Source organism: Lottia gigantea, assembly GCF_000327385.1.
Source record: "Lottia gigantea unplaced genomic scaffold LOTGIsca_149, whole genome shotgun sequence".
Lineage (NCBI taxonomy): Eukaryota > Metazoa > Mollusca > Gastropoda > Lottiidae > Lottia > Lottia gigantea.
The window spans coordinates 446,582-458,431 of NW_008707778.1; the positions used below are offsets into that span (position 1 = coordinate 446,582).

Below are 11,850 nucleotides of genomic sequence, written 5' to 3' on the forward strand. Positions count from 1 at the left end.
TCAGATAAGACCTTGTTAAAGTGTAAGACAAGACACAGAAGTCATGAGTTTCAGATAAAGGAAAATAGAGTGAATCAAAATTGTCTACATGTAAGTAAGACTACATACATACATGGTTAATTTTCTGTCTTTATTGAATGTTTCATTGTAATTGCATGCTCTAAGTAAAACATTGTTACAATTCCTTATGTTATATAAAACAATTTAAGATATTGTAAGTTTGCTAAACTTGTGTATCAGGAACACTGATAACATCAATCTCCATCATTCCAATTTTCAGTCACACTTCTTGCAATTCCACTAAAACTAAGCATATGATGTCACTAAAGCTGTTATATAAACTAAGATCTTTGCGATAGTAATGTCATAAACACAATGGATTAGTGGAATTGCAGGAACCACAGCCATCTGACTAAAAATTGGAATGGTGTAAATCAATGCTTTCAATGTTCTGGATACACATAAAAAGAAAAACTCTTTACCACCCGTTTAAGTAAATGCTTTTTTTTTCAGAAAATAATGGGAAACTCAAACTTTCCAACGTGTGTATATTATATTTTGGGCAGTGAGTTTTGTGAACGATTCAGTTATTATGGTTTAAGAAGTAAGTCATGATAATATTTTTTACACAGTAGCAATGTGCTGATATATTTCCGTTATTGTGTAAACTATTCCCTTATCAATAAATAGATCAGACCATGGTTCACTTTATCCAAATAGCTTCATATTTACAAAATAAACAGAAAATAGAAGTGTTTGTTAGTCAATTTGAATCACATGACATCATGAATGTTTATTACCTTATACTAGGTTTGATTGCTAAAGAGAAACACAGTAGAAATCAACAGCCTTTTAGTATGATAGGCTTGGCTATAATGATTTAAACAATATTATTCTACTGCTTTTACTCATGAAATTGGAAACAAGCTATGGCTTATGCTAATCTGTCATCCAGCCTAGAAAATAAAGTTAAATCAACACCCTAGACAGAATAGGATGTAAAACTCCATTTCATATCATTTCAGCCATATTGGTTATCTATTTAACAAAATGGCTGCTATACAGTAGTGACGATGCTACCATTATTTACCATTCTTTCTGTATGTTATGTTATCTCTCTCCGCTTCTTGGTGCCATCATTGCAGATGGATATCTTGGAAGATACAAGTAAGTGTGACTAGAGAATAGAAATTATTGAAAAATAAATCTTTTAACTTGTTGACTCTATATCTGGTTTGTGGTTTTCTAAATATTTGTTGACTCTATATGGTGTTTTTAGAAAATATTCATATGTGGTTTTCTAAAAACTTGTAGACTCTATGTGGTCTTCTAAGAGCTTGTTGACTGTATATGTAGTGGCTAGCCTGAATCTGTATTTTGTGACAATGTGGGTGAATTTGAGTACTCAAGGGAAATTTGTAAGAATTAGAAGCCTGCAAACGCCATTTCATGCCATCTTAGACATTTTCTAATGAAATGTCATCATTTTTTAGTGATGAATCAGTGCTATGAGGATAAAAGAGATAAAAGAGAAGAGTTTCTGTATGTCACCCCCTATCTCCTTGCCAACCCCTCCATTGTTAATATAGTATCTTGTTGTTATAGGACTATTATGTATTTAAGTATAGTATATGCCATTGGTAATATAGTGTTATCATTAACTGCTCTACCACCAACAGAAGTGTAAGTACCATCACACATTTACTACTCAAAATATAAACAATCCCTTGGGATGAAGATGAGGGACAATATTGGCTAATAATAAGCCGATTTCTCAATTCCTTTTAGATACTGAGTAAAGTATTGTTTATTATAAACAAAAGAGTCTGTCAAAATTTATTTTTTATTGCTATGATGTTCTCTAGAATACACAGTTCTCATGGTATGTTAAAGGGATTATAAGAAGGTTAACTAAACTTTTTATGTGTATTGAATACATTGATTTATCTAAAACTGCGTTTCCACTGACAATTGTGAAGGAAAGCTAGCTCTAAGCTTTTATTACGTAGCTATCATGTAAGCTGCTATTGTTATACTGTAAGACAATAGCACAGTGATAGTGACTAAAGCGTATTTTATGTGGATTTGCAAGAATCACAGATGTTCAGCTGAAAATTGGAATTGATGCCATCAGTGTCTAGAAAACCTGTTTACTTATTGCCTTATTTGATCTGGGCCCTGATTTAGGCCTGGACATTTTATTCCTTTTTCTCAAATGGCATTAACATAGGATATTAGTTTTTGTTTTTATACGCCCACATGAAATGGGGGGCGTATATTGTCGTCACCCATGTCCGTCGGTCGGTCCGTCCGTCCGTCCACAATTGCTCGTAAACACTCTATAGGGCACAATTTTTGACGAATTTTAACGAAACTTAGTATTTGTGTTCGCAATCACCCAAGGATAAACCCTATTGAAAATCAGCGAAATCGAAAAATATTTAGCATGAATTATTGCCCTTGTTAATTTTTAGCTCCTAAACACTCTAGAAGGCACAATTCTTGACAGATTTTGACGAAACTTGGTATGAGTGTTTGTAATCACCCAAGGATAAACCCTATTGAAAATCAGCGAAATCGAAAAATATTTAGTATGAATTATTGCCCTTGTTCTTGCAAACGCGTTCAATTTTTAGCTCGTAAACACTCTAGAAGGCACAATTCTTGACAGATTTTGACGAAACTTGGTATGAGTGTTCGTTATCACCCAAGGATAGACCCTATTGAAAATCAGTGAAATCGAAAAATATTAAGTATGAATTATTGCCCTTGTTCTTGAAAACGCGTTCAATTTTTAACTCGTAAACACTCTAGAAGGCATAATTCTTGAAGGATTTTAACGAAACTTGGTATGAGTGTTCGAAATCACCCAAGGATAAACCCTATTGAAAATCAGCGAAATCGAAAAATATTTAGTATGAATTATTGCCCTTGTTCTTGCAAACGCGTTCAATTTTTAGCTCGTAAACACTCTAGAAGGCACAATTCTTGACAGATTTTGACGAAACTTGGTATGAGTGTTCGTTATCACCCAAGAATAAACCCTATCGAAAATCAGCGAAATCGAAAAATATTAAGTATGAATTAATACCCTTGTTCTTGAAAACGCGTTCAATTTTTAGCTCGTAAACACTCTAGGAGGCACAATTCTTGACTGTCATAATAGTAAAATTCAATTCTTTTCTTGTCCTTATTAGCCAAGACAGCTGCAATCAAGTATACTTACAAATCCATTGCATTTCATGCAAACTAACTAAATCTTCGAGAAAAAAAATGTTAGGATATAAAAAGATTAAATTCAACAGGAGAAAAAAGGTGGTAAATATTAGCAACTCCCACCTGTCATAAACTCGATACATAAAACTTCTAAAAAAATATTTCAACCTAATTTGCTTGAATATAATCTGCAAATACACAATTCATGACAGACTTATTGAAATCACCCAAGGATAAATCTGATCAAAAATCTTGTAAAACACGTAATTTTTATTCTACAAAGCAGAAGTCTAAAACAAATTTGACAACTTGATGAAATTGATCACAATCAAAACTAAACCTTTTGAAATATAAAATACAAGTTTTTGCCGTTATTCTTACAAATGTGTTTGATTTTTAACTTGTGATGGCACAGTTTGTGATGGATTTGGGTATAAGTTGAATATTTCCTGGTGTCTATGTTTGCTATTTTCTAACAAATATTCAATTTCAAACAAAGCTATCAGTGGGCGTATATTACCTTGCCTGGCAAGCTATCTTTATTATAGATATGGTCCTATTATTGGTTTGATATTAATAGGGATAGGAACTGGAGGAATCAAACCATGTGTATCAGCTATGGGAGGGGATCAGTTCTCTTCAGATCAGGTAATATACTAGTGTTCAAACAGTTACTAGATAGCCTGTTGAAATCCAGCAATATTATCTTAGGCATAGGAACATTAATCAGCGTCAATAACTTTTTTGGGTGTCAATTTTGATCTTTCTTGGTCTATTTTAAGTATTCTTGGTTCATTGTGGCTAAGTTGCCTAATCTGGATCTATTGATAGAAAATGTGTTTTTTGTAGGTGAAAGAAAGATTGGCGTTTTTCTCCTTATTTTACTTTATGATTAACTTTGGGAGTATGTTATCAACAGTTATTTCCCCTGTTCTACGAGGTTAGTACTAAGCTGTATCCAATACCTCTCAAACAAATGAAATTAGAATGTTTCCCAATAGGAAATGGAATCCAATACTACTAAAATGAAAATTACAAACTTTGTACTTATACCTTAACTGCAATAGCCACCTTTCTTGCATCATGGAAGTTTGTAAATGAAGTGATTTGATTGGATTGTACTCTGGACAGCTGTTATTAGATTTAATTGTATATTTTTGGCAGCTGATGTACATTGTATAAAAGACAGTTGTTATCCATTGGCTTTTGGTGTACCAGCTTTACTCATGATCATTGCTTTAGGTAAGCACACCAATATATCAATATATACATACCATATCTTATAAATCAGAATTGGCTTGCAGGACTCCAAAATTACAATAACAAAAATATTTCCATTGTTAAATTAGTACTCATTCAATCAATTGTAGAGCAGAACCTGAAAACTTGTTGTTACTCAGAAATTCACACTGTGTGATCTAAAGAGAAATGACTTTTTGATCTAATGTCTGTACCTTGAGATCAGTTTGGATTGTTTGTGTAAAGAATTGTACTGTGTACTCAGGGGACTTACCGATTTTTTTAGGCAATTACACTTGACTGTAGAAATTTGTTTTTTTTTTGTTATAGTGATATTCTGGGCTGGGAGAAAACAATATAAACATGTACTTTTAACAGGTAATGTTATAGGCCAGGTAGCTGCCTGTATCATGGTAAGTTCTGTATTTAAGATTGACAACTCATTTAAAATTTTTGTATCACAGAATGAAGCAATTTCATTGGACCTCGACTGTAAACATTATGGTTTATTGTTTACTGACTTTCTGTCAAGGATTTGCTGTATTTGCCAGTGTACAATCCAACCGAATAGCTGCATTTACAAACTTCTTTGATGAATAGCAGTCAAATTATAAAACAAAGTTTGTAATAGCTTGACATTGTGAAGAGTGTAAGAACCATATGACCCTAGTAAAGTACTGCTGTGTCTATCTTTGTTTTAACTTGTAGCATGCCCTCAGACAGAAATGTAGAAGTATTAAAACAGAGAAGAAGAAGAAATCTCATTGGTTGAACCATGCTGAGGACAAATATGAGGTAAGCATCACAAAAATTGTAGCTTTGAGAATTATAACATACACATAAGAACTATACTACTATAACTCACGATATATTGGTTAATAATCTTCATTATGATAACATTAACCAATCAGGTTTCTTTATATTGTATGTTATGATTATATTAAAGCCTTTCCTCTCCACTGCCTTTCCTCTCTCCTCTCCACTGCCTTTCCTCAATCCTCTCCACTGCCTTTCCACTGCCTTTCCACTCCATTGGCTTCCTTCTCTTCACTTCTTCTTTCCCTTTTTCTTCACAGACCTGCTTTGCTTCCTTCTGTCTTCTACTTGGCTGCCTTCATTGCTAATTACTTTCCTTGTTTTTCTAGGTAGAGTTTATATCTGATGTTAAACAAGTATTAAAAGTTTTATGGATATTTTTACCATTACCAGTATTCTGGGCTCTGTTTGATCAACAGGGGTCACGATGGACTTTACAAGCTGAGCAGATGGATGGACATGTGGTGAGTACAACTTCAAGGGACAAAGTGGGCTATATGTTCTTTAAAGTCTGTTCGCAATCTTCTGGGGTTGATTTGGATCTTGAATGTATGTAATTAGAACTTATAAAATTGCATGAAAATCTATTCAAATATACCTCAAACTACAAATTTCACTTTTCATATATGTCTTTTCTATATATGACAGTCTAAAAAAGACGAGTCTTTCAAATGCGGATAATTCTGTACACACTTAGATTTGATTTATTTTCAGGGAAGTTTAGGGAGAATCAAACCAGATCAACTCCAAGTTTTAAATCCAATTCTTATTTTGATTTTCATACCAATTTTTCAACATATAGTATATCCCTTGTTAGATCGTTGTAAGGTTCCAAATAGGTGGGTACTTGTTATATCAGTCAAATGCCTTTTAGGAAAGAACCATGGAACTGCTGCAGTTACTGTTAAATTAGACAGGAAATTGAATTTGAATTAACTGCATCTGCCATGAGTTCGTTATGCAATTTGACACCTTGCCCAATATATTCTTAACAATTTTGTCAGATCATAAATGGCCAGTTGAGTCACACTAATAGGAAAAAAAACAAAAAATATATATCAAAATTTGTATTTTAATCAGCTTGATTTTAAATGTCTTTTTTTATTAGACCAATACAGAAAATGGTGGTTGGAATGATATTTGCTTGTGGGGCTTTCATCATAGCAGGCTTTGTACAGATCAAATTAGATGTAAGACTTTATAGTAACAAGACAATATATGCAATGGCGTTTCTAAGCATGATTAAGCGAGGAGACATGTAGAGTCCACAGAATTCTCAAGGGTGCTCACTGGTCCCCATATGATTATTGCTGATAATGACTGGAAATCTCATAGTGCTTTAAGGGGACAATGTGCACAAAATTACATTGCATATTTTGAAATATGTCTTAGTCTAAAAGCAGAGATCAAACTAAATGTCATCAGACATCGTCTTTTTTCCCTATTTTGGGAACATTACCATTGAAATTTTAGATTTGTCAGTTGGTATTTGGCTGTCTTGGTGATGTTCAGCTTTGAAAAGACATCTATAGAGTTGCCTCCCTTGTGGAAAAGTGTGAGACTGGATAATCTCTATTAAGTGCCTGTTGGATTACAGGTATCTGTCAAACTGGTATCCCAATCATTAGAACACCTCTACTTGTGCTTGATATAAGTATGAGCAGTGCAATAATGGAATACACTGTATATTTATAAATAAATGAAAATAAGGGAACCCATCTTTAACATTGACCAAAATCAATATATCATATATTTTGCCTGAAAAACGAAAACCCCAGTATGAATTATTATCTGTATATTTTTTATAGACATATAAAGTTAAAGCTTTTGAGGAGGGAGAATCTGGTACAGCCTTTATCAATACTGCTAGTTGTAATTTATCATTTACCTCATCTATATATAACTCATCTTTAAATCACAATCAGGTAGGATCATCACTATAGACCATTGCTTATCATTTTGGGGATACAATATATTAATAGTCAGAAGAAAATGCACGAAAATGACATAATCTATTCATATATACTTCAAACTAGAAATTTAAATTTCTATTTCTGTTTTTTTTTATAAAAAAAATGATGAGTCTACATTTTACCAGATAATTCTGTAGACACAAGGATTTGAAGTCTCAAAGTTAGATTGACATGTGAGCTCTATTACTGATTAGCTTATTTACACATTTCTGAGACTAATGTATGATTGGTCAAACGGATGGTGAACATGTATCTTTAATACCTGCTCAAAATGAAAGTATACTGAGTCTTCAGACTAATTCTTCAAGAAATGACATGAAATAAAATAAAATTTCATGTGCTTTTCTACACCTGCTATTGAAGATGTGCAATCGGGGAAATTTTGTAAGGACAGTGATATTAGCCAACTTTTTATATTTCCAACTGTCAAGATATTTGTAATGGCACAACCTTATTGTCCAATCCAAACGAACAGGAGCTTATTTATGTTACTCCTCTGATCTCCATTATTCTCCAAGATACACACTGTATGGCATATCCTGTTTTATTACTTTTTTTTGTCCAGAAAGGAAAGCATTTAAGAAAGTAGGATATAAAACTCAAGTTCTTTTCTTTAAGAACAAAAAAATAGAATGTAAAACTCAAATTCATTTCATTTTATGTATCAGAAACAGAAAAGTAAGATCTAAAATTCTATTCTATTTCATTAGCTCTATCAAGACAGAAATGTTGGATGTAAAGCTCCATTCTATTTCAGATCTCAGAATTCATTACATTTGAATCAAAAGAGGTTTCAATTCTTAGTAAATGTCCAAAAACTGGATTCTCTGCACAATATTCTGGAGATTTTATTCAAAATCAGCCATATATAGTTGTAACCATGGAAACAGATCAAAATCTTCAGATTTATCAAGTAAGTATAAGTATCAAATAAATATAAACTTATTTCAGCATATGATTTTTTTTACTATTATGACACTTTTAGTCAGACTCAGACTCAGGTGTTTATACATCAGATCTGACATGAAAAAAACAAAACTAAACTATACTATAAACTATTTACACTGGCTTCAGTCTGACACAGCATGTTACAACATGTTACAACATCCTCTCAAATGACAAATCAAAATAGAAAAATTTATATATTATGATGTGTCATTCTATATTTTCCACAAATATTATAATATTATATATTAGGCCATACAAGATAAATAGTCTGGTTTACAGGCCAAAAAATGCCTGATTGTTGCCTTAACATTAAATGTACATTAAATTTGTGATAATAAATGCTTTGGCTCGCTCCGATTTATTCCAGTTGAAAATCTAAAAAAGCGCTTATAAATAATGAATAATAAATAATAAATTCACCCTCTCACCCCGATTTTTGAAGAAAAAGGCCTTAAAACAGACTATTTATTTTGTATGGCCTAACATTTGAGGTGAAGAGACTGCAGCAACATTTTATTATCATACTGTGATGTGTAATAAAAGATTGTGTTGTGTCATACTGTGTTCGGTCTGATGTATAAACACCCTAGACTAAGCATTTTGTACACAAATATCTTGTCTAGATTCTGAATGGAGTTACCCTCCAACAAATTATAGAACAAAAGCTTTAAATTTGTATATAGATAAATTGTTTTTTTTTTGCAGTTTAAAATCAAAGGGAAAAAACCAAAAGCTGGAAAATCACAAATAAGGTACAGTTTCTGTAAACCATCATAATTTGGTCTAACCTTTCAGCAGCAATCTTTTTATGGATTATTAGTATTTAATTTACATCTGGGTTGACTACATAATGAGTAAAGCTGACTAATTCAAGGTCATCAGACTTTCAATGAGAATATCATCCTGCTGTATCAAGAATTGGTTGTTGTCAGACTCTTACACCTTTGTTAAATCAAGAAAACATTGCTGCTTATATTCCTATTCTTCTATTCTAAAAATGAAATTTAAATCCAGTAACAGTCTATGTTCATCAGTGGACTTACCTGGTGTTATAAATACTGTATACAACAGAATCCCTGCATGATCTGAAAATCAGCTGTGGCGCTGGCACTGATAGGTACCTATTGTAGTATACCTTACATTTGGTATGTTTTTTCAGTATGATAAGTTACCTACCTCTCCAAGAAGAAGTGTCAGTAGATATAAAATCCTCAGAACATATATACAGTATTAATATAACACATAGTAATATCAGTCAATATCATTCTATAGAACCTGGCAGGTCAGTTTTAGTTTATTATAATTTATAATGGAACAAGTATCTGAATGAAAACAGGGGCAGGGATTTTTAGAGAGACTTTAGGAAATATTTGGAGAAGTACCAATATTATCCCCATTATTTTATTGGCACCCATGTGTGTCCATTAGTTCATCTGTTCACATTTCTTGTAAGCACTATTGTAAGCAAATCTACAGGCTTCAACTGGTTTGTTATAAACTTTGTATAGGTCCTCCAATTTTTAACCCTCTTGATACCATACATTAAATGCTATAGCTATCATTTATTTTCAGCTATGGAATCTATTTACCAGACCAAAATGGAACTAGTAGTTATAGTTATCCAGTCACATTAGGTAGTGGAGCTGTTTATACTTTAATTTTAACAGCCAAAGATCTCCAGAATTATGATCCAAGATCTGTAAGTACTTGCAGAAAAGATGGATGAAAAACTCATTTCAAAATGTTCCTATCTACCAGCTGAACCTAGGCCAAACCTTTGGCATTGATCTTCCCAGATTATTCATACTCTTTTACAACTGAATTCTGAGTAAAGATGGCTTTTAAAGATCAACGGACATGCTGACCAAGATTAGAACCAATGAACACCATTTGTTCAATGCAAGCATGCTAATAATATCGAATTCTAACGTTGAACTGTAGTCCATCCATCTTCACTATGTCAAGCCATTACAACCTTCAGCTTATACCTTGACTGCTATAGCCACCTTTCTTGTATCTTGGAAGTTTGTACATGCAGTGATTTGATTGGATTGTACACAAGTAAATACAGTAAATCAAGAGACCTTAATGTTTTATCTTTTTCTGTCAAAGGCTCTGATTTGCTGTATTCACTGGCATACAATCCAATGAAATTGCTGAATTCCATGATACAAGAAAGGTGGCTATTGCTATGTTGAATTCTGACCCCATCTTATAAAGGTTGATATTTTGGTAATATATTTCAGGTTGATATTTTGGTAATATATTTCAGGTTGATATTTTGACCTATACCAGTGTAAATGTAAATGAGATGTCCATGTTGTATATGATACCTCAGTATATAGTTATTACTATAGGAGAGATCTTGTTCTCTATCACTGGTCTCTCTTTTGCTTATAATGAGGTAAGATCTTGAGCAGCTGTGGCTCAGTGAGTTAGAGGCTTGCATGCTTACCTTAAGGTCCAGGGTACAATCTCATAGATTGAGATAATATCTTCCTCCAGTCAGTGATACAGGTCTGAGTGACTTAACATGGAAAAGTTCAGACTGGACAATAAACCTAGGCCCCGTGTACATGTTATAGTTCTCTTAATAGGCGAAATTGAAAAAGGTAGACTACTACCGTTGCTCTGGCAAAATTTCCGTAATTGCATGCAATTTTTGTTGTTTTGTAGGCACCTACATCAATGAAATCAGTGGTTCAAGCTGGTTGGCTGATGACTATGGGTATTGGGAATCTCATCGTGGTGTTTGTTGCTGAAATCTCTCTTCTTCCTAGTCAGGTAACGTTGCCTATCTTTTTAATGTCATGGAGAGCCACTGTGATGAATACGACAAATGCTTGCTAACCTAAAGATCCATGATTTAATAATGGCAAATGTCAAGATAAAACTGTCAGGTTGGAGGTGCTGATTTGGGAAAGTGTCTAGTCATTCAGAGGGCAAAATCCAAGTGTTGGAACTGGAGTTGACAGTTGAAAATTGTAAAGAGTATGCCAATGCCACTGTTTTAACAAAATTTAACGCATTGTCGGTCTTTATTGGCCTATTATGTGCAGAAAAGTAGAACATAAACCTCTATTCATTTCATTTCATTTTTTTCTGTTTTCAGACAGCTGAGTTTTTTCTATTTGCCAGTTTAATGGGTTTGGACATTATAATATTCAGTATCATGTCATGTTTTTATAAATATTCTTACACCAGTTCCAATACAGACGATGATTTAGACCACTTGGTTCCTCCTGATACAGCAGAAGACATTCCGCTAAGTGACTCTAGTGACGGCAAAACAAAATATTCTTGATACTTGGTGTACTTTTTATGCTTTAAAGGAATAGAGTTATCAAAACATTTGATTTTAGACCAATTTTTGCTACCTGTGGCACTTTTCAAAAGTGAAATTTATGTAATTTCCCTTCCTTCGCCCAATTTGGCTAATGAAGTGTGCAATGATGTAATTTTGAGAAAGATCTTTAAGGTGCAACTGTACATGAGGTGTGTCACTTTTCATAATGAATAGTTGTGGCAGGTTCATCAGAATCTTGCAAAAGTGACCAAAGTCTAGATATCAAGCCTCTATTTGTCATTTTAATAGGAAATGCTGAAATTAAGAGTGGCGCTACTTCAGCCAGTATTCAATTGCTTACAAACTACATTT

The 11,850-nt window shown here is 33.1% G+C and overlaps 1 protein-coding gene across 1 annotated transcript; it reads left to right on the forward strand.

Moving 5' to 3' along the window:
• Positions 1 to 534: 534 nt before the first annotated feature.
• Positions 535 to 11,397, forward strand: LOTGIDRAFT_92134 (hypothetical protein; the record flags this gene model as incomplete). Its single annotated transcript, XM_009050314.1, has 18 exons — positions 535 to 604; positions 1,026 to 1,167; positions 1,606 to 1,683; positions 3,750 to 3,864; positions 4,066 to 4,156; positions 4,381 to 4,458; positions 4,786 to 4,877; positions 5,203 to 5,250; positions 5,601 to 5,732; positions 5,986 to 6,110; positions 6,380 to 6,474; positions 7,720 to 7,979; positions 8,898 to 8,944; positions 9,352 to 9,474; positions 9,765 to 9,891; positions 10,465 to 10,596; positions 10,869 to 10,976; positions 11,305 to 11,397. Coding segments are annotated over 18 exons (1,956 nt in total), but the record flags the coding sequence as incomplete, so codon positions are not given.
• Between the last annotated feature and the right edge of the window lie 453 nt (positions 11,398 to 11,850).